The following is a 26,403-nucleotide window of genomic DNA, read 5'->3' on the forward strand; positions in this document are numbered from 1 at the left end:
ATCGAGGGTAATAAATCAGTTGTATGATTACACATGTGTGTAACAAGTTTCTGAAATCCTTCGACAGCAAAGCCTGGACACATTGTCATTGTAGCATCAGCTGTTTCAGTCCTGTGAAGAATAGTGTAAATTAACTTCATATTAATAACGATATTTCGCTGTTGACGAAATGTTTTTGGCCAAGTCAAGAGAGAGACTAAAATAATGATAAAAGCGGATTTGACGCTCGGGTTTGAGGAACGTAAATAAAAACAGTATTAATGATAAACAGGAAATAAAAACAGTACTGTCATAATAATCACAAGAGTACTGATCTCTTATGGCATATTGAGAACATTTTTCCTTTTCGGTTAGGTGCAGGGGTTTCCTTCCCTAGGCGCCAAGGGCTCTACACGAGCACAGGAGCAGAGAGGCGGGTGTCGCGCGGCATGCGAAGGTGCGATTTGCCTACAGGTCGCGCCGGTTGCTGCTTGTGCGTAACGCGCTGCCGGAATCCCTACGTTCGAAGTGCGCTTATCGGTGGCGCCGCTCTGCAGCCGGAGGCTCTATCTGTGGTGAGTGAAGTCTCCGTGGGGACTCGGCGGGCTCGCTGCGGACGAACGAGCGGAGCGCTTTCAGGGACGGGAGGCTCTGGAATGTCCGTGGGAAAAGGCATCGTTGGGCTGGTTCCCTGACTGAGTAGAACTGAAAGCCCACCTGCACACACACACTACCGTTCACTGCCATTTTATAATCACAGTGTTACTCCGCTCGAAAGCGCGTCGACGTGCTCCGACATCGTCTCCTTCTTCTTCTTGTCGATTTGTGAGGCGCACTTTTGTGTGAGGGGAAATAAAACCGTTATCGCGGCTTCACCAGAAATATATTGGCTGGGAACGCGCGTTGCGGATACAGGAGCAAGGAAGGAAGGCGGCGGTGCCTCCTCCTGCTGAGCTGAGCTGCTATCCTTTCACAGGTAACAGGCGCCCTGTCGCTGCGCTGAAGGTTTTCTCTCGCACCTCAGTGTGTTCTGCTCAGACAAACAGATTGAAACCAAAATGACGTTTTATGAGATCAGTTGTGGAGAGCTAGTATTGGTCTTTAAACCAGGTCAAGGTTTGCTAGGGTTCTCTGTGACTGTGTGTGTACTGGGGTGCGGTCACTCAGGGTTTCTGGAAACCCTACGTGGAGATTGAGAACCATGGTGATGGTGGATCTCGAGGAGGCCCTTGGGCAGGTGTGTGAGTTTCCTGATGCCTCAGAAGTGTGACATTTGATCCTGTCAGTCTAAATGGCCCCTTGGTATAATTGTGTCTACATGTCTCTTCTGTATAGATGAGTGGAAGGTTCTAAGGCATTAGTATATTTAGTGCTGTAAATCAACTTGGACAAAGGTATCAGCTAAATACTAGTTTAATGATAATAGAATCAAGTTATTTGGTTGAAGTTAAGTTTAAAATGTCTTTTTTTTTTTTTTAGAACTAGGGACATAGTGTGTAAGCACAAGATATCTCACTCACACACACACACACACACACACACACACACACTTGCTGAAACTGATTGTCCCAAGCAGGTTGCGGCGAGCCAGAGCCTAGCCTGGCAGCGCAGGGTGTGGGGCTGGAGCGGGAGGGGACACACCCAGGGCGGGATTCCAGTTTGTCACAAGGCACCCCAAGGGGGCTCGAACCCTAGACCCACCAGAGAGCAGGACCTGGCCAAACCCACTGTGCCAGCACAAGATATGTTTTGACTTATTTGTCATTCACTTTTGAGATTTTTTTTTTTCTCCACCATTGAATAGTTTCTTTATGTAACATCTTGTCATATTTCACTGGATGTAATTAGCTGGAATTCTAATGAGGTGCCCTTAGGGGGCTTTTATACAGTTAGGCATGTTTTTTGCTGAAGGGTTGCTACTGAGCCAAGCTTTAGACTCTGTATTTGGCAGTTAGGATTTCTATTTGTCTCCTTCAGCTAACGTGTGTGTTAGTTTTTAAGTGAATCTATCAGAATGTAGCATGGCCATTGTATGTATCCTTTGTCTGTATGAAGAGCTTGATGATGCAAGGATTGGTTGGGTGTGTTGGGGATGGACAGAAGAATGAGTACAGGACCCTGGTGAAGGATTTTGTTGGGTCGTGCAAACTGAACTGACTACAGCTCTACATTGGAAAGACCAAAGAGATGGTGGGGGTCTTCAGGAGGCACAGGGGTTCAGTGTACCTTGTGAGGATTGACAGAATGGAGGTGGAGATTGTAGGGTAACTAACCCTAGCTGAAAGTAACAAACTAGGTTTACTTAAGAATCACATGTCTGCAGCCCTGTCTCTTTCTGTTAATGTAATGCACAAATTGTATTTTTGCTGAGATGTATGCTGCTTTAGAGAAAAGTGTCTGCTAAATGAACGTAAATGTAAATGTAGGGTCTTACAGGTACCCAGAGGTGCACCTGGACAACAGGCTGAAGTGGGCATGCAACACTGAGGTCCTGTACAAGAAAGAACAGAGTTGCCTTTACTTTCTTAAAAGGGTTAGGTCATTTGGAGCGTGCAGGACTCTGTTGGAGATGTTCTATCAGTCAGTTGTTGCTGGTGTAATCCTTTCTGCAGTGGAGTGCTGCGGCAGGAACCTTACTGCAGAAACGATGCTAGCATGATCAACAAGTTAATCAGGAAGACAGGCTTCATTCGGAGAGTGAAACTTTGCTTCCTGGCGCACCTCTTTTGGAAACGGACACTAAATAGACTTTGGTCAAGCATGGACACTGATTCCCATCCTTTGCATGCCACCTTGGTCAAACAAAGGAGCGCTTTGAGCAACAGGGTATTCCAGTCTTGGTGTTCAAAAAGCTACCGGAGTTCATTTCTACTGACTGTCGTCATTCTCTACAAAGATCCTCACACTGCTCGGGGAGGGGGGGGGGGGGGTGAATGAAGTGGCATTGAGCTGCTGTGTGCCATCTCAAAACATCCTGCACCATCTCACTTCACTCTGCTGTCTTTTGAGTAAATACACTTGCTTATGTATCTTATTCATTTACATAATTTATCTATTTACTGTATTTATCCCTGTGTCTTTAATCAGAATGAGTTTTACGGGCCAAGCATGCTAACACGCACAAGGAATTGGCTGTGGCTCTAGATGCTTCCAGTATTTACAGACAACAAACAGCTGCCACAGAATTACAGAATAAATAAATAACACATTTAGAGTATGTTACAGAGTACAGAGTAATGTGTATCTAGGTGTGTTTGTGTAAATGTATGTTGATTGTTGAATGCTGCTGCAACAGAATTTCGCTCTGGGATTAATAAAGTTTCATTCAGTGCAGCAGTTACAGTCTATAACCGGAGACATTTGTAAATTAAAAGCTTTCTTTGATGGCTATTCCAGTAAAATCTCAATGTAATTAATTAAATGGCCAGCAGTTCCACTCTGAGTATGTTGGAAAGGATTCCCTGTGGGGAATTTTGTATTGTGTTTTTAACTGAAACCCTTGTTTAAAATTTTGACTTAAAATGTTTGTTTTAAAATAATGTGATAATGACTGAAAACAAAAGTATAGTTTTTCTTATTTATGTTTCAAAAAATTAGTATGTGTATGACAGATTTTTTTGGTGGACTTTGAAACCCGTTTCTATGGACACAGTCTATAATAATTTGTTTTTTTCCACAAAGTCAGTCTACATTGTTTCTATTTTTAAATACCACCCCCTTAGTGTTCTCAGTGGCCACATTTTCAGTTTTTATTTTTAAAGCTACAATTAACGTTTGCATTTTTGCAAGGGGTTTATACATTTCAGGAAAACATTTTTTTTGTGAAAAGAGCTCAGGTTAATGGTACCTAGCATATTTGTTTAATCTTTAATTTAATAACTTTCTATAATTTGAACCAATGTGCCAAAGAGAGACATGGTTTGTGAAAAATTGTGAAAGTAGTTGCAAAGAGTTAATTTTGACTTGATGGTACTTACCCTCTCCTAACATAATTAGACTGTCCCTGAGCCAGCAAAAGCACCTACATTAAAAAAGGTGGGAAATAATTTGTGTGTTTTATTTATCTGCCTGGAGCAATTTTTGAAATTAAAAATGAGCAAACCAGTCAGATGTCCACAAATCTGACTAGTGAGCTATAACTCATCTATTAATAGGCCATAATAAGATTTCTTTTCACTAGACTCAAGCTAGGAATTATGGTATTCCGTGGGGTGCTTGTTTTGGAGTAGCTTAGTGTATGTGGGTTTGTACCTTAGAATTTTAGAAAGAGGGAAAAAGTTGTTTTTCTGTGGCCTTACCCGAGTTATCAGTGATATAACAGACCATGTTAAAAGAATTTGTTAGAATTCTGTAACCTGTAATCTGTCACTGGATCACAGTGCTACTTAGTCATTGTCCGTAATGAGTTCATGAGATAATATTCACATGCTCTCAGCTGCATTTGTGTTATCCAGTAATATAAATTAATACTACGACTGATAAGTGTAAAGATCAGTCAGTTCAGAAATACATACAATATTGCATTTACTTCAGACATAGTCTGAAAACTTAATACTCTGTTTACATTTGGACCCCCAAGATGACAAACTTGTTTTGCTACCCAAAACCTTGAGAAAATTCCATATTTCTGTTTCATTCAGAGGGTGGCACAGTGGGTTTGACCGGGTCCTGCTCTCTGGTGGGTCTGGGGTTCGAGTCCTGCTTGGGGTGCCTTGTGACAGATTGGCATCCTGTCCTGGGTGTGTCCCCTCCAGCCTTATGCCCTTTGTTGCCAGGTTAGGCTCCGGCTCACTGCAACCCCGCTTGGGACAAGCGGTTTCAGACAATGTGTGTGTTTCATTTCAGAATTATTTTTCCTTCCATGAGTAATCTGGCCAGTCACAGTACATTGGACAATATACCTCATCAATGGCACAGAATTGCAAATTATTTTAGAGTCCTTTTATACAAAGGTCACATCTCTCTGATTACCTGAAGATGGATGATGAGGAAGATGGGAAGGCGGCATCACAGAACATTCAGAGCTATTTCCCAAATCAAAAAGACCAACTGAGATTGACTAAGAAAATAAAGTACACATGGAACATTGTAGAGGGATTACCCATGCTTGACAGATAGGTAGCAGCCCTTAACATAATGTGTAGCCAAAGTCCATCAGCCTCAGGATTTGTATTTAGTTTAAATACATACATTTGCCCAAAGGTTATAGGTTTAAGTCCGTTGAGAAGCACTTGCTGTTATCCTGAATAACATAAGATTTTCTCAGAGTAATAACTAGCTGCAATGCAGATAAACAGTATAAATTGGTGCAGGTCTCCTTTAGATAATGAAGACTTTATACAAGAATCCAGCTTAACAAGTGTAATCGGTATGGTAAAATTTGCATAACGTGCTAAACTTTCACTTATCAGAAATGTTTATGAAATCTCTATAATTGACTATTCTGTTGGAGGGTCACCATGTTCTGAAGCCTACTTCAGGGGCACAGGGAGCTAGGCTTGGTGGACTACACTCTGGATGGGACATAACATTCACTCAAACACGCACACACTACAGGCAATTTGGAGTCCCCAGTTTTTGGACCCACCGTGTCTTTGGATTGTGGATAGAAACCGGAACACTTTGTGGCTTGCCATACAAACATAGGAAGAGCTGCAAATTTCACACAGAGTGAACCTACACTCGTTTTCACAGCCCAGGTGCTGTGAGAAAGCATTTTCAATAAATGCTTTGGTGACAGAGCAGGTAAGCAACCTTTCTCCTGGACACAAAACATGGGTTATCCTGCACATGTCATTGTTGTGTCTGCTCACACAGGGGAGCTGGTGCACCTAATATATCACCATGCAGCACAAGAGAAATGGAGGAACTAGCAAGACAAATTATGAGAGGGAGAAAGAATAGGAAAAAGAGCACACAAGTGTGTTATGTATCTCCAGTATTCAACATGTTTGCTTGAAGTCTTGATGCAATGGAAACCTCCAGCTGCGTAGACAAACACCATAGTTTACTATGTTTAGAAGAGCTGAAAACAAAGATATGGCGAGTTGTTCGAAATGCATTTTTCAAGACTGAAAATTAAGTCAGGGTACTTGCCTGGGGCATTTTGTTCTTCTCCTTCAGGTACACTTCTTACCTGCTATGCATTCGAAGCAGATGAAGTGGTCTATCTTCCCAGTGGTGCATTAGCAGATTGTATTGTGCATGACAATGAGTATATGGATTTGAATCATAATGGTATGAGAATAATTTGTGTGATCCAAATGAGGAAATATAGGATTACCAGGTATAATAAGATGAATAATGCACTCCTGAAAACTTGTTACTTCACCCAATGAAACCTGCAGCTTATAGAGTGAAAAGATGTTGGTAGCTCTCAGCACTCGCTTTGAAGGCAATGATGAGTCATGCATCAATACAAAGGATTGGCCATGGCTAAACTAGCAGGAAAATTAGTAAAATCTTTTTAAAAAATGCAGATCGAGAATAATATGATACGATGGAAAGAGTGTTTACCCGAAGGACATGTACTGTAAGCATTTGCACACAGAAATCAATAGGCGACACATAGGGATATTGAGTAACAGTCTTATGTGCGGTGTTGGATGCCCAGTAGTCAAGCTCTTTTCACCCTCAAAGGACTGTTCATATTGTGTAACATAGGTCTGTTTCTATTTAATAGAATGCACATCATATTAGCAATTCCTTAGAATTCTTTCTTAGCAATGCTGCATTAACAGTTCCTATTACTGCTCATCATATAAACAATTCCTTATTACCCTATCAAACACTGAAATGCCAGTAGCTCTAAGTTAGTATTAATCACTTTCATCCCTGGCATTTACCCCTTGATAAACTTTAGAAATTGTGTTAATATCTCAATATGGTTCATTGTGTATCCTATGGGGATAACCATGGCATACTGGTTTGAGCTGCTGCCTTTTGGTCCAATGGTTGTAGGTTCAATCTCTGCCTCTGGCTATAGTACCCCTCAGCAAGGTACTTACCCTAAATTGCTCCGGTAACATTACCCAGCTGTATAAATGGGTAAATAATTGTAACATTAACACTAAGTTATTTTGGAGAAAAGCATCAGATAAATGTAAGCATTTTTTAAATTGTAATAAAGCTGATAAAGGGCAAGGCAAAGGATTGCCTTTCCTTTGGGTTGGAGGATGATAATCTGATCTGTTCAGGTTGGGGGATGTTGACACCAGTTGTTTCATGGGTAGGACCCTGAGAGGGTTTTATGGAGCAGTGGCTGGTCCTGAGAGAGAGAGAGCGAGAGAAACATATGTCCAGGCTTATTGGCTCCAGGATGGTAGTCTTGTTTTCCTGCTGCACTGGTCTGACTCTTCTTGAGAAAGTGGCAGTGTGCAGCACTCCTGCCTGGTAAGTTGCTGGTGCATGATGGAGTGGCGCCTCGCTCCAGACAGATGGTCATGCAGATGGTCTGCTTCTGATTCCATACATCCCAGAGCAGGCCTTCTACACAGTTATGACTGTGCATGTGTTCAGGCCTGTGCCGTACTCCATCCTTAGGGACGGAACAAGGCTGATTTGTCCAACATGGCCTTGACTTCAGGGTGAGAAAGACCATATCCTTGCCCCCCAGTGATGCCCCTTCCACAGAATTCTGACACACATAAATAGCTGAAGTATATTCTGAGGTCTTAGATCACAGGTGTTTGTATCATATTAAATAAGAAAGGCAAAGTAATGCTTTGTAGCATTCTGGTGGTACCAGTGCTGTTCCCCCTCATGCTGATCAAGGTTTGGAGGTTTGCTTCTTGGCTTCTTGAGGTTTCTTCTTTACTGATCTGTTTGTGTACATTTTATAAAAATGCTACTTACAAATCTGTATGCAAAGTGGCCAGCTGCATTTGCATAGTCCAGGATTTTGTAGTGCAAGTTTGTTAGCAGTTTGAGGATGCAAACAGTAGTAATCTCAGTGAATCTTTACCACGTTGCAGTTTTTTTTTCTACAGAAAGCATTTTAACTGTTGCAGGCAAATTGAAGTCCCTGAGGGATGCGCCTGGGACCTGTAGAGGGGTGGTAGCCCTCTCTCAGATTTGTGGTCATTAGAAATAAATCTCCTCATTACTATGGAAAGCTGGTTTGGTAATCCTGAGAATAATCCACAGTCTTCTTATTTGTGCCTCTCTTCACTTCCCACACTTCAAGTATAATTAACTTTCTCTGAAGCACATTACAGCACAGAGGTCATTCTGACCTGTTTTATTGTTATACTTGTGTTTAGTACTGGTGGAACTGCTACAGTCAAAGATGCCGGCGTTTAACCTTTATTTGCTGTTGATTCCCATGTGGGCCATACAGTTGTCGCTGGAATGTGTCATTCATTCAGAAAGTCCCCACCAGGGGTTCTCAGTGATGTTGTTAGATGATATCACACTTGCAGCTGTGGTCCAGATCCCTTCTGTGGACAAACAACACTGCCCCTCTAAATGGACTGCACAACGCAAGAGTCTAATGAATGATTCATAGGCGAAATATGTTGCGGGAACTGCATTGAATTTCATTGACCTACTTATGAAACTTCTTGATCAAGGGGAATCTGCCATTGTGCTTAGTTTCTATTTTCCAGATCACTTACATGCAGATATGTAACTGAAGCAAAACAACCAGATATCTATGCAATACATACATATGTGGACGCATAGGCATAGCTATATTGGATATCGTGTAATAACATTTTCAGGTTGTCCATAAACATTACTGGTGGTTTGAGTGGATGTGCTTTAAGAAGAACTAGCTTGCAGGGTTCTGTTAGTTAGATGCGAGGTTTGCAGTTTGTCCATTAAGTGCTTCACAGAGCTGAATGGCTTTTGGCCAACAGGAAGGAAAGAGCTTCTTTATTAGTTGATCCTGTCCAGCTCTTTATATGGTTCCCTTGGTTTTACTCAGATTGAATTCTGAGACTGACTCAGCCAACTGGAGCTGACATCCTCTGAGCCTTCCTGTCATATCATACTATTGAGGTAGCATAATGACAACCTTGCAAGGGAAAGTTCTCCAACCCAGGAATGTGGCACTTCATTTCTCTGTTTGATACACCAAGAAGTCATGAGTTTGTGTGCTCCACTTTGTAAAAGGAGTCAATGTAACCCAATTTACCTGGTCTTGGTCTTTAGCTCTGTAATGATTTGCGCCACATTAGTAAAGCATCAGTTTGTGGGAGAACCCTCTCCCTTGCTATTATTGCATTGCCCATCCTGCTGTAGTGCTGTCATTGAACAGTAAGGCTTTATCTGTGTACACTGGTACAGACTGAATGGAACTGCACTCAGATACTATAGGTAATGTTAAAGAAACAATTGAATAGTACAAACTGCCTCTGGGAAGATGTAGTATTTTACTGTGATTTTGCCCAGTTTCACCCTAATGTTCCAAGAGTTGCTGGAAAGTACTGTATATATTGACAGATAACAAATATGCACTTTCACCCTGCCCCTAATTTTTTTTTCTTCATCAGCCATCTTGTTGATTTAATAGCTTGTTCATTTGGACAGGAATGTTGATTATACATTTGATATGTGATGTATTATTCCCTTGGGGGCCGATTAAGAGATTGGAATGGAAGGAAGTATCATAAAGCGGAGACTGACTGCTGTACTACAGCTATAGATACTTTATATACCTTTGTCAGCCTTATATTGCTCTCCCACTCCCCTCTCTCAGTATTCTCACTCATCTCTCTCTATCTCTCTCTCTCTCTCTCTCTCTCACACACACACACTCACCCCCTCCCTTTCTTCCTTCTCTTTCCTCAACTGGTTCCTGCAGTGATTGCTTGCAGCAGGACCAGAGACAGAAGAAATATATTGATTTTCTGCTTTTTTTCACTCCTTATCCTGGTTCAGCTCCCACATGTCGACATCTCCCTGCCTGTTGAGCTGTGGTTCCCTCCCACTGTCTTTAACTAAGCAGACAACAAAAGCCAGGGAGTTGTCAGGCTGACAGAACACTATTTCTTCTGTTTTCCCAGGAGGCCTTGCACCCATGCTTATTTTGAACCCCCTGTGCAGTGGGAGCCCTCTCAGCATTCTGACTTGGAGGCACGTCTTTTAAGTGAACTCCCTCTGCTTCTTCAGCACCCTCATCATACAGCTGCACAGGTAACTCGCCTTTCAGCCTAACCTTTCTTGTTTGTTCCAGGACCTCCCCCAGTTACTGTTCTAGGTTGCTTGCCATGACATGGTCATGACAATCAGGTCCCTGAACTTGTTTGTTAAAAGAGCTGATTCAGTCTTGTCACATTGAAAAGTCAATTTACGTACAGCTGAGATTGAGAGGAAGTGCTCGTGTTGCCTTTACAAGCTTTGAGAGAGCTGTGTTGAGTCAAGTGCTTGGATGACTGTATTTAGTGAGAGTTTAAAGGAAAGTGTTGGAAACTGGTTTGCACAAGATAGGGGTGGAACTGGGTAATCCACAGGTTCCTTTTGCATTGATCACAGTTATTTAGTGGCATGGTAGAGATGGAAGAGCAGTTTTCTGTATTGGAATATTGACAGCCAATGCCAGAGTAATCATTGGGAGGTTCAGGACTTTTCCTGTTTGGCTGGTGAGGTTTAGACACTGCAAATTGTCAACCAGTTATCCAATGAATGATCTCTAACAGGATCCTTCATGTGTCTTTCATAAACAGCTCCTCCCAGTTTAATCGTTACATTTATCACCCTGAAATTTCTGTCAAAGAATGATAATAGAAGTAAAAGAAAGATACGGGAAATATTTCAGGAGTTCCACCCTGTAAACATAAAATTGTAATCTGCCAAATGATACATGGATTTAATCCTGTCTGTGTGTTCATGCTCTCCTGTCTTTGTGGGCAGCGTTCTTAGATGAATTAGCAGTATGGCACATAACCAATCAGTTGAATTAATATGTAAGTGAACAAACCAATAATAATAAAAGAGCTGTTTGCTTCAGGGCAGTTGATGCTACACAAACACATATGTATTCTATGCCTGTCTCTGTAGGTGAGTCTGTAGATTTGAATATGAATCTTTACGCATTATTCAGGTGCCTGTGGCATCCTTTAACTGAATGCCACCAAATCAGCATAAAAAAAAATTTTGTAGATATAATGTGCCAAGTTCTCTGACATAAGAGCTCTTAATACAGAGTTTGATTTGGAAAAACCATCTATTGGTCTTGCATGCTCTGCATTGCAGCATGCCTTACATACCTGTCTGAGTCTGTCTGCCCATTTCCTTCAGAGCCCTGCAGTACAACCATGACTGACACAGTGATGGGTGGGAGCTCACAATGCTGGGGTCCCAGCGATAGACAAACAGCCATGCACTCCAAGTAAGAGAGTGGGGTCAGAATCTACATTCCTGTGGTCATGGTTCTGTCGGTTTTTATGCCATTCTTACCCCTTAAAAATACTGTTGCAGCCAGGCCTTGTGGACATCAATCTCACTTCTTTCTTCCCCTCTTTGTACTGCAGCGGAAAGGACCAGTAAGTAGATAGCTGTTGCTTTTAGTTCTGTGCGTGCATGTGTATGCATGTGTGCGTGTGTGCATGCTGTTTCTCAGATCCCTCCGTGTAAGGCGTTACTGTGATAGACTGGCCAGGCCTGCATTAAAGAGACAGGTATCAGCTACTGCAGACAACTGCGGGTGCGCAGTAACTGTAGGGGTGCCACTTGTCTCTCCTATTTTGCTTACAAAGTATTTTATCCAGTCCCTCTTTCTTGCTTCTTTTTTTTTTTACATTGTGGCATTGCAGAGAGGAGATGAAGGTATGCACAGATGAATACTAAGCGTGCCCCTGTGTTAGCTGCATTGCTTTGAGCCTTCAGGGCCATAGGCTTTGGCTCAGCATTGCAGAGTGCCTGTGTATGCTGCTTTGGGGAACCTCGGGTATCATTACCTGACCTTGCTCTGTGGTAGGCTTCATAGTTTTCTGTTTGTGAATGTGCTGGATGAGGCATGCTAGCCACGACCCTGGACCCGACCTTACTGACGAAGAGAAGGAGATCATCAATAGCGTGATTGCCCGGGCCGAGAAGATGGAGGCCATGGAGCGGGAGCGAATTGGGTGAGAGTAGGTTGGAGTAGAGAGCATTAGTGCACATGACTTTTCTGCAGCGTTCTTGGTTTCAGTTTGGGTTGGGATTCTCAACTGGGATCTAAAAATGTAATTATTACTCTTAATTTTGTAAAAAATGTGTTGTGGAATAGAAATTACTGAGTGGAAATGATGATAAGCTGACATATGGCAACAGGGAAGACAAGCTTTCAGGCACTATGCAAAGATTACTAAAAGTCAGATGAGGCAGAATGATGAGTATTTACTGAAAAACAATGCTGTAATTGGCAGTAGAATAGTTGGTTAAATCTACCTCTGCACAAAATACAGATATTTAATCTCCTTTCCTGCTGCACTACCCACTCCATAAAAAGGAACACGCTGTACATAAAGATGTATGCCACTATTTGTCTTTTGTTATTTAGGGTTACGTGAAGATACACAGGAAAAAGAAATTAGCAATGCTGTTGAAAACCATGCTGCTGAGCCTGGCTGACATACAGGGACAGTTGGAGGGCAGGACTGTGTGTGACCCTGGCTCCCTGCCTTCTCTTCTGTAGCCGCCTGGTAAATCAGCTGGAGAACATGAAGAAATCAGTGTGTGGTGATGGTGTGTCCAGGTGTCTGCTGTGTGGGGAGCAGCTGGGCACGCCAGGGGTCAGTTCCGTGGTGTGTGAAGATTGCAAGAAGGTAAGAGAGTAGGAGGCCACATGACCTGGCTCATTGCTTGTTTTCCACAAGTTGATGCGTTTTTGTTGCTTCGGATTGAGTTGTTGCTTTCTGTCTCTCATGGCAGCACATGTGCACCAGGTGCAGCATGCAGAACACCAGCCGGCCGCGAGCAGTTCGACTCTGTAAGATCTGCAGTGAGCAGAGAGAGGTGAGGAACAAATTAATGCATAGAGTTGGACCAAGGAATGCCCTGGGACAGTGAGGAGAGAACATGACTGCTGTCCACATACTTACATTTATTCATTTAGCTGATGCTTTTTTCCAAAGCAACTTAATATTAAGTTACTTGCAATTTAGGTTAAGTACCTTGCTCAAGGGTATTATAGCCAGAGGTGGGAATTAAACCTCTGACCTTTGGGTCCAAAGGCAGTAGCTCTAATCACTACTCTACCAGGTCCTCCTTGTCATATTGAGGTCATATAGTACAGCTACACCATTTTATATATAGGGCTCATGTGGCACTATAGCACTCCTTATTAAATACAGAAAACAGATCCATAAATTACTTCCTTATGTACCAGTAGAGTAAATATAACAACACAAGAACAATAAAAACAAAACGCATGTATATTCAGAGAAAAATAAATATACAAATCAATGAACAGGTTTTAAGTCCACTCATTGGTATTCTTTACTATTATTATTGTTATTGTGGTTGTTGTTGTTATTATTTAGGTGATGCATTTCTACATGGTGGCTGACAATGTTAGGTGTGTATACCAAGCTACTTAGAATTGTATAATATACACATTTCTATAGTGGGATAATTTTTACTGTAACAGTTTAGGGTTAGTACCTTGATCAAGGGTGTTATAGTTGGAATTAGAATTTTAACTTGAGTCCTTCAACTACAAGAAGATAACGAAAACCACTATGTTACATCTACTCATTTATGAACTAGTATTTTCTTTATATACTTTGAAAGGTTAGTAGATTCTATAATTGACGCCAGTTACGAACTATAGTGAGGCCTGTTGTGAACTGCGATGTTTGCGTCACAGCAGGACTGTCTCTCAATACTCACAAGAAGGCAAAATACAGGATGACAGGAGAAACCTCAGCACCAGTAGTGTTGCATATTATCATGAGGCCTATACAGTACTACATAATACATACACCACGGCTGTTTGACTGAGGTCTGTATGCCTGACTCCAAGAGGTTTTGGTTCCATTTAAGCAATGAACCATCAGATTTAACTTCTGCGCTCAGTTTGTAGGCCCATTTAGGTCTAGTGCTTTGTGACCATGTCTTGCTGTTACCTTGCAGTCAGGGGCTCCTGTGTTAGAATGCTGTTCCTTCTGTAGTACTCTTGAATACCCTTACCCTGAATTGATACAGTAAAAATTATCCAGTTGAATGGGTGATTAATTGTAAGCACTTAATACATCTTAGTACATCTACCCAGCTATTTATTTCTACTTCTCCCTGTGGACACTCAGGTGTGGAAGCGTTCTGGGGCCTGGTTCTTTAAGGGCATGCCTAAGCAGTTTCTCCCCACACCCATGCCCATCTCCAAGAATCATAAATCCAGCACTCAGCAAGCTAAGAGCTCTGCGGAGCAGCCTGTTCCTGAGACAAGTGCTGCTGGTCAACCTAGGACACAAGGCAGGGGTAAGTGACAGAGAAATGTAGGTGTTCTTTCTCAGGCTGTCTCACAAGTCCATCCTTATGCATATGAACTGTCATTCACTTTCAGAAACCAGTTGTCCAAGTGGAACCCTTATATTAAACCTACACAGCATCACAGTAGTCTGTCTGTCCTGGAATCACTGGGTGCTAGGCTGGGGGGTACACACTGGTTGGAATGCCAATCCATTGCACGATAGCCACACATGCACACATTCAAATGCTATGCCCAATTTAGCATCACCAGTTCACCTGAAGTTCATATAGTTCATGGACTATGGGAGGAAACTTTAGCACCTGCAGAAACCCACACAGACACAGGGAGAACATGTAAACTTCACACAAACTCAGCTGCATTCAAACCCTACAGCCAGACAGCTTATACCCATTTGACATCTGTATATTCAAAAAGGCCTCATGTGCTTTAGGTGTGTGTTGATGTATTCTTTTTCTGGGAATTACACTAGACTGGCAATAAAACTGAAGATGCAGTCTGCAAAAAACAACCGCAGAATGCTTAATGTAGACATACAAATGATATAATTCATGTTCTTTGAGTGACAGAGACTAATGAGAAAGTTGTAAATGGGACCCTTGTTGGTGGTGATTGTCTGTGCGGTTGTGTATCCCAGGCTCTGTGGAGGGTTACATCTCTGGTGCTGAGCGACATGCTGCAGGTGAGTGGAGACACCCTTTCTACCTCACCGAGGCCTCACTCATGACACATTGACAAGTTTTCATACACCCAAACTGTGAGCACTGCTCCAAGGGACAAGATTTACCAGTTCTATGCCCAGTAGTGGAACACTTGCATTAAACCTACAATTTTGCATCATGAGAACAGGTTGAAAGAACTGAACAAACAACTAAAACACTCAAACCCCTAGTTACACTGGAGAAAAGCGGAATATTGCAGTTAGCTTAGTATACAGGCCAGAGTCTTTATAATATGTGTGTATATGTGCATTAAAGCATTCAGTACCATCAGTGTACACACAGGGGGCAGTAAGTTGGGTTGGTGAACATCACTAACAAGTGTCTAACTAGTATCATTCTGTATGTGGATGTGTGCATCATAGACACACCACACTCAGCCCAACGGGGCTACCCACCTGTACCCCCAAAGCCCACCGAAATGCATATGGGTCCAGCAGGGGTTGGGGGCCAATGCAGTCCCCACCCCAGTGAGGAGAACAGCGAGGCTCAAGATAGCCTGGTGGTGGCAAGAAGGGCTGTTCCAGTCCAGAACTCTAGACCTCCACAGGCACCGGCCAAGCATGGTGAGGACAAAACCAGGTCAAAGACATCGCTTTTCACAAGTTCTCTATTAAAGGTTTGAACTAGTCACCTGCTAGTTTTTCAACCTCCTACTGTTCTCAGACTACACACTTGTATAAATTATTACTCTTCAATTACCCAGGATATGCTGGGAAAGACCAGTTTATGTCTCTCAAGAACCCAATGAATGCTTACTTTAGGTCTTTTAAATCTATATTTATTCATTTAGCTTCTTTCCAAAGTGACTTGCAATGTTAATCTACCTACCAATTTGCACAGCTAAGTAATTTTTACTGGAGCAATTTAGAGTAAGCATCTTGCTCAAGGGTATTACAACCAGAGGTAGTATTCCAACCTGCAACCTTTGGGTCCAAAGGCAGCAGCTGTAACCACTATACTACCAGCTGTTTCCCTTTGGAATAGTATTTGGACTTGTATTTGTGTACTGATTCTGACAAGACATAAGTGATCGAAACTAGCTAAACCGTTAGTGTAAGGTCTGAAAACGGCATTAATTAAAAATAGGACTGGATACTTTTTTGTTGATGTCGTTTAAGAGTATGACCTGACCAGTAACCCGCATGTCTCTTTGCTGTGCCAGAGATGGAGAGTGCGTACCCCACTGCACTGCCTCAGCTCAGGGAGGAAAGGGGGCCCCCTGCAACTCTGGAGGACCGAAGACAACCTGCAGCCTACAACCGCACCCCTGCTCGGCAGCAACCACATCCTCCCGAGGATGATGAGGAGGAAGCCAACAGTTATGACTCAGATGAAACAAGTAAGATGAAGTGATGTACATAAGGTGCAACATCTGCAAAATCTCCGTCTGTGAAATCTGATCTCGGTGAGCTTACTTCGGTCAGTGTTGGGCTTATGTTAATGCTATAGTTAATAGTATAGTTTCTAAAGTTTGAGTTGTATTAGCATATTTCTCATATCTCTGTCCTGTATCAGTACGTCTGTGTGATTTTTAATCTGATGTTCTCTTCTGACTGTGTTCAGTGCACTGTGCTCTTCTATTGCTACAGCTGCTCTGGGTTCACTGGAGTTCAGCTTGCTGTATGAGCAGGAGAATAACAGTTTGCACTGCTGCATCATGAGGGCCAAGGTACCTCCATCGTGTGCTCCTTACTATGCATGTAAAATAGTTTTGCCACTGTGCGACAGCATTGCACTGGCATCTTTGTATAGTGGCTACACTATGGCAACCTGGAACATGCATTCATTTGGAAAATATCCCTGTCAACATCAGCACATGAATTCTCTCAACAGAAAAGCATTTCAATCCCAAGACTAAAGGTGACATGAAGCAGCCCATTGCCTTACCCACTTTCTGCCTACCCTGCCAGTGTTCATTGGACAGAAATAGCCAGAAGAAATCAAGACCATGTTTTTACCCTGTGCGTTTTCCTCTGGCTGTTTGCTGTGTTGGCGGAGTCTTCAGTCTCCAACAAAGAGCTGGCTCCTTGTGACTTTAAATCCTTTTACGCTGTACCTGTGACCTGTAGTTCCCTCATTATCTTCATCATCACCAGAGCATAGTTGAGAGCAGGTCTGGCAGTGGCATGGGGCCAGTTTTGTTGGGTAGGAGTGTTGGTTGGCTCAGTGCCTCAATGAGTAGAGCTGTGGTCCTAACTGCAGGTTTTTCATCCATGATCCAAACACATGCTGTTCAGACAAACTAGTGATTCAAAATTGCCTTTAGCGTGTGAATCTGTGCATGTGTGATCAGTCCTGCAGTGCAAATTCTACCCTGCCCTATGCTTCTTGGGAGTGGCCCCTGATGACTGCAGCCACCAGGTGGTTGTGTAAGGTCTGAAAGTGGACAAGGACAATGCACACCTTTCTTTAAACAGGGACTGAAGCCGATGGACTCCAATGGGCTTGCAGACCCCTATGTCAAACTGCACCTGCTGCCTGGGGCTAGTAAGGTAACAAACTTTTTCATTGCTGAGGGTGGTCTGTATAACTGAGCAAAATGACTTATGGGGAGTGCATTCATTCATAGGGAGCTTTGGCTAAACAGTGGATCGAGACATTAGGTTTTCCAGAACAGATACAGAGGTATTTATTGCAGACAAAGGCAAAAAAAAGGATGGGTTGTGGTCCTTTTAAAACAGAACTTAGACCACCAAAACATTTTAAAAATCCATTTATTTGTAACCTCAAAAACATCTTCTCTCCTCTGTTTTTAACAGGAATCGGACAAATTGGTGTATATCAGGTCCTTGAATATTTCAGAACTATTGGAAGCGGGTCTTCATTAATTAGGGGAGCTTTCCATTTCCATGGTTCTATCTCTTACCAACTCAAATATGTTTCTCCAACTAGAGTTTGGAGCCAGCTGACATTCACTGTCAGGCATCATGACAGAGAGGTTTGCAAGAAATACAATTTATGGGAGGGGTTGGTTTACTTGTTTTTGGAGTTCATATTAGCCATCTTTTGAAGTATAGTGTGATTTCTCTCCAGCTAACATCCAGAGTGTTTAGGCTTTAATACAGGCTGAAAATAACTCAGGTTGCTGTTGAAAAGAAATTCTGTGTCTCTTTTGTCTGCATCTTCCTCATGCTGTTTTTTTTTCCACCTAGTCCACAAAACTACGAACCAAGACACTACGCAACACACGAAATCCTGTGTGGAATGAGACACTGGTGTACCATGGTTTGACAGATGAGGACATGCAGCGCAAGACACTCAGGTAAGGAGAACAGGTAATTAAACAAATACCTTATTTCAGAATATAACAGTAGAGCCTCTGGATCATGATATTTAAAATAGTAGCATTGTTTCATCAAGCAGGGGCATGGTAGCGCAGTGGGTTGGACTGGGTCCTGCTCTCCAGTGGGTTTGGGTTTCAAATCCCGCTTGGGGTGCCTTGCGACGGACTGGCGTCCTGTCCTGGGTGTGTCCCCTCCCCCTCCAGCCTTATGCCCTGTGTTTCCGGGTTCGGCTTCGGTTCCCCGCGACCCCGTATGGGACAAGCAGTTCAGACAGTGTGTGTGTGTGTGTGTGTGAGTGTGTGAGAGAGAGAGTGTTTAATATTATACAAATAACATGTATTCCGGGAATCTCGATATTTGTGAGTTACAACTTGTAAGAAACATGTTGAAGCTATAGATGGTATTGGATAATAGCCACTGAAATCCAGTGTGTGTGTGTTTCATCAATATTTCTCATATTAACAGATATATGAGATTTTTTTTTTAAAAAGAATAGGATGAATTCTTCAACATATATACTATTATTGACATATTTTTCAGGGTGACATGATGGTACAGTGGGTAGTGATGCCACCTGACAGCACCTGTGCTGTTTGGGCAAAGGTTCAAATCCAAGTCATTCTGTAGGGAGTGTACATGTTCTCCCTGTGTCTGTGAATTTCTTCTGGGTGACCCAGTTTCCTCCCACAGTCCAAACACATGTTTCATGTTCATTGGTCCCTTTAAATTGCCTTTAGTGTGTATCTGTGTGAGGGACTGTATGTGGCTACCCTGTGATGGACTGGCATCCCCTCTAGGATGCACCCTCTTCAGCTTTGTGCCCTATGCTTCTGGAATTGGCTTAACTGCCACAAACCTAACTTGAACAGTTATGTGTAGTGAGAGTGAATGAGAATTTTAAATTCACAGAGGTATGCTTGTTGAGCCAAATACCAAACCTGCACTGGTCTTTCAGAGTATCCATGCACAGGATGTGGACAACAAAACACACACACTGTCTGAAACCACTTGTCCAAAGCAGGGTTGCAGCGAACCAGAGCCTAACTTGGCAACACAGGGCGCAAGGCTAGAGGGGGAGGCAACACACCCAGGACAGGACACCAGTCCGCCACAAGGCACCCCCAAGCAGGACCACCATTTTGAGGCTGTGCTTTAGTGGTATTCAGCAACTATGTTGTGAAGTATGTCTATCCCTGCTAGTGAGATTGAAGCTGTGACTGCTGCTGTTCTTTGACTATGCAGTTTGCCCATCTTTTCCATAGGTTTTGATTATATTTGAGACTGTTCCCATTGACACATTAAATAATTTCACAATTTTTGTGACTGATGTACTTGCAATTCAGGCACCGACTATTTGGCCTCTGTTGGTTCTCTCATGTTACTTTGAAAGCTCACATTTGCTAATGCTAATTCTCAGACCTGTTTTATGGCTGACACATAATTGTCAATTAACATAATATGATTGACCTTCGCAGCTTTGTTTGTAATTGTGTTCTAGCTACTTCAAAGTTAAACTCCTTTGCATGCATGTTTTCTCCACCCCATGAATCTGCACAGGTTTCCCTGACATACTGAGTTTAATTCTTTTCTCAAAATATGCAATGAATTTTCTTAAAATTCTCTTGCAAAAGAATACTACTTACCATTACATGTAGTCCTCGACTTGTTGTCCGTCTTGTGTTGTATTATATAAACTATGGATGTACTATATATAAATAACATGCACGAATGCCGTGTTGTATAATAGTTAAGAAATAACACAAACCCTAATTTCACACATTATTCATGTTAATACTAATATGGAATGATGATAAAAATTCTGTGTGGAAGTGAGTCTGACCTTTGGCAACCACTCATGTAGTTTTCTAGGCAACGGAGGAGTGGAAGTGGTTTGCCAGTGCCGCCTTCTCTGCATATCTGCGGGGTGCAAACACGGAGAAACACACAAAATCCAAACAACCTAAGCTGGACTCAGACCCACATCCAGTGTACTGTGTCCTGCTATAACAACAATACTGTATTTATATTTTCATGCTGCACTATTATTTTCAGTTTCATTTCTAAATTGGTTTTCTTTTGCTTTTCCTTATCTGCACCACCGAAGCGCTCACATTTTTACTTGCTGGCGGATGTAAAAAGTCATTTGGGATGGAATCAAACAAAAATGTGGTCTAAATTAAAATACAGTCTTTGATAGACACACTGACTGAACGAATAAAAAGTAAAGGGGGTGTTGTGGTCCAGCCAGCCAACATTATTGAACACGAGATAGAGTGGTTGCCTTTAGACATTACAATTATTCATTTAGCAGATGCTTTTCTGCAAAGTGGCTTCCAATGATGACTATGTCGTAATATCGGCCCACATCTTATTCACCCAAGGCGACTTTCAGTATTAGGTACACTACTTAGAATGACTCACTCATTCATACTCCAATGAAACATACTTTTTCCCACAGCACTCACACTATGGGTAACTTTTAGAGTCAGTAATCCAGCTGAACAGCATGTCTTTGAACTGTGGGAGGGAACTGAAGCACCCAGAGAAAACCCTTGCAGACACAGGGAGAACAGGCACACACTATCTGAGTAGGGACTGAACCCACATCCTCTTGCACCACCCAAGCGCTGTGAGATGACAGTGTCGCCATGCCACCCAAATGTCGAAAATGATATAATAAGGTTGATGGGACATTTACATTTATTCACTTAGCAGATGCTTTTCTCCAAAGCAATTCATAATGGATACTATGTAGTGGTACTAGTCATGGGGACAGTCATCTTATGTCCCGGTCACTTAAGTCATATGTTGTAAGTCAAGGACTATCTGTAGTTGAAAGGGACAAAGGGTAAGTTTGTTTAAAAAAAACTGTTGCCTTATCTTTCACACATAAGAAAATGTCATTCAAAACTAAGCCTAGAATATCAGAAGTATTCTGGACATCTGAGTCCTGTCTAAAGGCCCACATGTTCAAAATAGCTTATTTAACACATTTTATGTGCTTAATTTTTCATTTAATTAATTTGCTGTAGTCCGGTTTTCTGTTTTTATTTTGTTGCTTTGGGGGGGGGCTTGATGGCACAACAGGTTTGGCTGGGACCCGCTGTGTGGTGGGTCTGTGGCTCAAGCCCTGCTTGGGGTGCCTTGTGGAGGGCTGGCGTCCCGTCCAGGATGTGTCCCCTCCCCCTCTGACTTTGTGCCCTGTGTTGCCAGGTTTGGCTCTGGTTTGCCATGACCTTGCTTGGGACAAGTGGTTGTGGACTGTATTCATGTATGAATAGTAGTGTTCTTTCATTGTAATTTGTAAAGTTCTGATATTTCTGGTAAATGTATTTGCTTTATAGTTTAAGCCTACTAAACCAAGATTAGTATTATTAGAACACTACCTCACGAGGAGTTCTGGTAATGTAATTACTGTAAACACACAAAACCATCATAACTCCTCTATTGAGCTATTTGTAAAGTATCATTTACAGTACATTGAATGAATGAATGAATCTATTCACACAGTCATTTGTGATAATATGGCCTTTCATGAAAATTCTGTCAACTTTTAAACTGATAGATTGGGATCTTTTGCTCTTTGCCATTTCAAGTTTTTAGTGGGTCTTTTCTGTAAAACTTTGTTAGAGCTTGTTATTATGATATACACCAATTGGCTACAACATTAAAACCATTAACAGGTGAAGTAAATAACATTGATTATCTCGTTGCAATGGCACCTGTCAAGGGGTGCGATATATTAGGGAACAAATGAGGAGTCAGTTCTTGAATTTAATGTGTTTTAAGCACAAAAAATGGGCAAGCGTAAGGATCTGAGCAACTTTGATAAAGGCCAAATTGTGATGGCTGGACGATTGGGTCAGAACATCTCCAAAAGGGCAGGTCTTGTGGTGTGTTCCTTGTATGCAGTGGTTAGTACCTACCAAATGTGGTCCAAGGAAGGACAACCAGTGAACTGGTGACAAGGTCATGGGCGCCCAAGAGTCAGTGATGCAAGTGGGGAACGAAGGCTAGTCTGTCTGGCTCAATCCCACAGAAGAGCTACTGTAGCATAAATTGCTGAGAACCTTAATGCTGGCCATGATTAAAAGGTGTCAGAACACACAGTGCATCGCACCTTGCTGCATATTGGGCTGCGTAGCTGCAGACCGGTCAGAGTGCCCATGCTGATCCCTCTCCACTGCCGAAAGCGCCTACAATGGGCATGTGAGCGTCAGAACTAGACCATGGAGCAATGGAAGAAGGTGGCCTGGTCTGATGAATCATGTTTTCTTTTAGATCATGTGGACGGCCATGTGCGTTGTTCATCTGGGGAAGAGATGGTAGCAGGATGCACCATGGGAAGAAGGCAAGCCAGCGGAGGCAGTGTGATGCTCTGGGCAATGTTCTGCTGGGAAACCTTGGTCCTGGCATTTATGTGGATGTTACTTTGAAATGTACCACCTACCTAAAGATTGTTGCAGACCATGTACACCCTTTTATGGCAACAGTATTCACTGATGGCAGTGGCTTCTTTCAGCAGGATAATGTGCCCTGTCACACTGCAAAAACTGTTCAGGAATGGTTTGAAGAACATGACAAAGAGTCTTGACTTGGCCTCCGAATTCCCCAGATTTCAATCCAATCAAGTATCTGTGGGATATGCTGGAAAAACAAGTCCAATCTATGGAGACCCCACCTCGCAACTTACAAGATTTAAAGGATCTGCTGCTAATGTCTTGGTGCCAGATACGACACAAGACCTTCAGAGGTCTTGTGGAGTCCATGCCTCGACGGGTCAGAGCTGTTTTGGCAGCCCGAGGGGGACCTAATATTAGGCTGGTGGTTTTAATGTTGTGGCTGATCAGTGTATGTTATATTTACACTGAGAAAAGTCACAAGATTTCTGAGAGATGCCTATAAGCCAGCACACAGCTTCCAGGCACCTAAAAATATGGTTGAAGTCATGTCATGGGAGTAAGAAGTCCGCTCACTTTGCATGGTACTCAGTGTCTCCAAGTCTTACATTTTAAATTGAAATTTCTGTTTTCATATGGCATTTCTCATGAGTTGAGAATTTGTTATGCAGTGGTTTTATGGTACAGATTACGGATGCAGGAGTGCGCGATGGCGCAGCGGGTTTGGCCTGTGCCTGCCCTCTGGTGGGTCTGTGGCTCGAGTCCCGCTTGGGGTGCCTTGTGACGGACTGGCATCCCCCCCCCGGTCTTGTGCTCTGTGTTGCCTGGTTAGGCTCCAGTTCGCTGCGACCCTGCTTAAGACAAGCGGTTTCAGTCTGTGTGTGTGTGTGTGTGTGTGAGAGAGATTGTGTGCATACGTATGAGTTTTTGTAATATCAGTTTTTGTTATGCGAGGGAAGACTGTATTTACAAATGTTTATGAACTATATTGTTTTTTCCAGGCTTTCAGTTTGTGATGAGGACAAGTTTGGCCACAACGAATTCATTGGTGAAACGAGGGTGGCTCTGAAAAAGCTAAAGATGAACCAGCGGAAGAACTTTAACGTATGCCTGGAGAGAGTGGTTCCAGTAAGCTAACTCCAGACTGTGATCTTTACTTGCCACTGTCAAGCAAGTCTTAGTGACATCTTTAGTATTCTATTGCTGGGTACTACATGTTTTTGGGTTAGCTGTTTGCAGTTCTGCCCGGTCACGTCCTATTCTTGGAAATCTGTTCTAGTGCGAGTTAGAGAACTGAATAACGTGTCCCAATTCTCACAGAGTTACTTAATCCTGTGAGAAACCCTCCTGTCTGTTCGGATGGTGCACAATAGTACATGATATTCATAATGACACTAATGTCTTCTTCCTTAGATGAAGAGGACTGGAACAGCAGGTGTTGCACGTGGCATCGCACTCTACGAGGAAGAGGTATTGTCTACCTTTTTTCATACCTGTCTAATGTGGCTTCATACTCTACAGAGTGTACTAAGCATGCGTTAAGCTCAGTGTGTACTGTTAGTGCTTTGTGAAATATCGGTGTTAAACATGCTTTTGTGCTTTATCTAATGTCACAGTGCCTATCTTCAGTGTTTCCTTGTTCCTCTGGTGCTCAGTGCTGAATGTGTTAGTCTTTGTTTATTGCATCGTTGCTCAGCTTGGCGATGCTGACTATGTTAGTGTTGAATTTATCAATGTTGCACATGTTGAGGAGTGAGCTGGTGTACAGCAGGTCACTTTTCTAGTTAACGTATTGTTTGTCACTGCTCATTGTCATCACTGAGTGTTGCATGTGCAGTGTGTCAGTTTTTGATGTTTGAAATGAGTTGGTTGGTGCTGAATGTTAATTTTCAGTATGTGTTTAGTATTTCAATCTTGGGCTGATTGATGTCAAGAGTGCTAGGATTTGGAATGTCAGTTTCGAGTGTATTAGTCTTTGGCATGTCAAGTGATGTGTGACAGTGTTGAACACGTTGGTGCTGAGCATTACCACTCTCCATCAGCAGACAGGGAAGGACATTGGTGACCTGGAGGAGCGGGGCCGCATCTTGATCTCGCTCATGTATAACAGCCAGCTGAGCCGGCTTATCGTGGGTGTCGTACGCTGCGTGCATCTTGCTGCCATGGATGCCAATGGCTACTCCGATCCCTTCGTCAAAATGTGGGTAACTGCTACATTCAGCACTATTGAAATGTTGCACCTCTGCTTTATTGCTGTAGTACTGTTGTTGAAAGAATATTTGTACTACTTTTGGGTTTAAAGTGAAAAACTGTACATAAGTATTATATATAATGTATTATATATTAAGTATTTATAGCTGAATATAAATTGCAGAATAGAAATACCTTATCATTTTTCATCATATTCTAGCTGTCTGAAACCAGACATGGGCAAGAAAGCCAAGAACAAAACACAGATCAAAAAGAAGACACTGAATCCTGAGTTCAATGAGGTCAGACCCCATTTTGTAATCTTCATGAACTCAAGTTCTGAATTCACAAATTAACTTTCTCATGTCGACAGACTCATTCTAAAAGACTGTACATTTCTGATGAAAGAGCATAGATTTTTCAGCTCGGATCTACCTCCTTATTAAAAAACCTGAATACACTAATGGATTATAATTCGGATGGCATGGTGGTGTAGAAAGTAGCACTGCTGCTTTACAGCACCTGGGTGGTGTGAGAAAATATGGGTTTGATTCCCACTCAGTATGTGTGGAGTTTGCATGCTCCCCCTGTGTTTGCATAGGTTTCCTCCTGGTGCTCCAGTTTCCTCCCACAGTTCAAAGACATACTGTTCAGGTGGACTGGTGACACTTAATTTCCTATAGTGTGTGACTGGGTGCATATGTGCGCATGTGTGGCTGCTTTGTAATGAACTGGCATCACCCAGGGTATACGTCCCTCAGCCTTGTGCTCAATATGCTCCAGTTCACCTGCTCAGGACAAGCAGTTATTGAAATTGGATGGATGGATTATAATTATAATTCAGTATCGGAGTGTTTGTATGGAGTGTTCTGTGTTGCAGGAATTCAGCTATGACATCAAACACAGCGAGCTGGCAAAGAAGACACTCGACATCTCAGTGTGGGACTATGATATTGGGAAGTGCAATGATTACATTGGTAAGCCTGGAGGTTGGCATCAGGACGTTTCACTTATCAGGTGATGGTCAGTCACCAATTTCAGCTGTCTCTGCTATTTCCTTGTCCTCACACAGGAGGATGTCAGCTGGGCATCACAGCCAAAGGGGAACGTCTGAAGCACTGGTATGAGTGCCTGAAGAACAAGGACAAGAAAATTGAGAAATGGCACACTCTGCTGAATGAGAATCATGTTGCTAGTGACTAGGTGGCAACATGCTCCACATTTTTGTTCAAACTTTGCTTCTTGTACTTAAGTCTTGCACCATCCATGAATAATGCTTGAAGTTCTACACTTGTGAACATTTCAAACATACACTTTAATTTATTTTTAAAAAATTGGACTTTGACTGTCACTGAGGAACACACACACACACACACACACACACACACACACACACACACACACACACACACTGA

At 42.5% G+C, this 26,403-nt stretch overlaps 1 protein-coding gene across 4 annotated transcripts; it reads left to right on the top strand.

The window, feature by feature from the left end:
- The first annotated feature begins 392 nt into the window (after window positions 1–392).
- On the top strand, window positions 393–26,313 carry LOC108934853 (rabphilin-3A-like). 4 transcript variants are annotated; one of them, XM_018753017.2, is made up of 20 exons: window positions 393–554; window positions 9,987–10,116; window positions 11,221–11,311; window positions 11,454–11,465; window positions 11,931–12,047; window positions 12,599–12,728; window positions 12,835–12,918; window positions 14,211–14,382; window positions 15,030–15,074; window positions 15,477–15,677; window positions 16,277–16,453; window positions 16,704–16,783; window positions 17,532–17,606; window positions 18,267–18,376; window positions 23,800–23,926; window positions 24,212–24,268; window positions 24,841–24,998; window positions 25,209–25,290; window positions 25,869–25,965; window positions 26,061–26,313. In XM_018753017.2, exons 3-20 carry the CDS (start codon window positions 11,238–11,240, stop codon window positions 26,189–26,191), a joined length of 1,929 nt encoding a protein of 642 aa, XP_018608533.1. In that variant the 5' UTR covers window positions 393–554; window positions 9,987–10,116; window positions 11,221–11,237; the 3' UTR covers window positions 26,192–26,313. The 4 variants fall into 4 exon arrangements, with proteins under 4 accessions (XP_018608533.1, XP_018608535.1, XP_018608536.1 ...); XM_018753019.2 differs by having other exon boundaries at window positions 24,844–24,998; XM_018753020.2 differs by having other exon boundaries at window positions 11,937–12,047.
- Window positions 26,314–26,403: the final 90 nt, after the last annotated feature.

This window comes from Scleropages formosus, chromosome 1 (assembly GCF_900964775.1).
Source record: "Scleropages formosus chromosome 1, fSclFor1.1, whole genome shotgun sequence".
Taxonomy (NCBI): domain Eukaryota; kingdom Metazoa; phylum Chordata; class Actinopteri; order Osteoglossiformes; family Osteoglossidae; genus Scleropages; species Scleropages formosus.

Bases quoted from the DNA above. Each gene is read 5' to 3' on its own strand.
- LOC108934853 (XM_018753017.2), top strand. From the start codon at position 11,238: ATGACTGACACAGTGATGGGTGGGAGCTCACAATGCTGGGGTCCCAGC. The intron at 15,075-15,476 runs GTGAGTGGAGAC...TGTGCATCATAG, and splicing joins TGCTGAGCGACATGCTGCAG to ACACACCACACTCAGCCCAA. The intron at 18,377-23,799 runs GTAAGGAGAACA...TGTTTTTTCCAG, and splicing joins ATGCAGCGCAAGACACTCAG to GCTTTCAGTTTGTGATGAGG.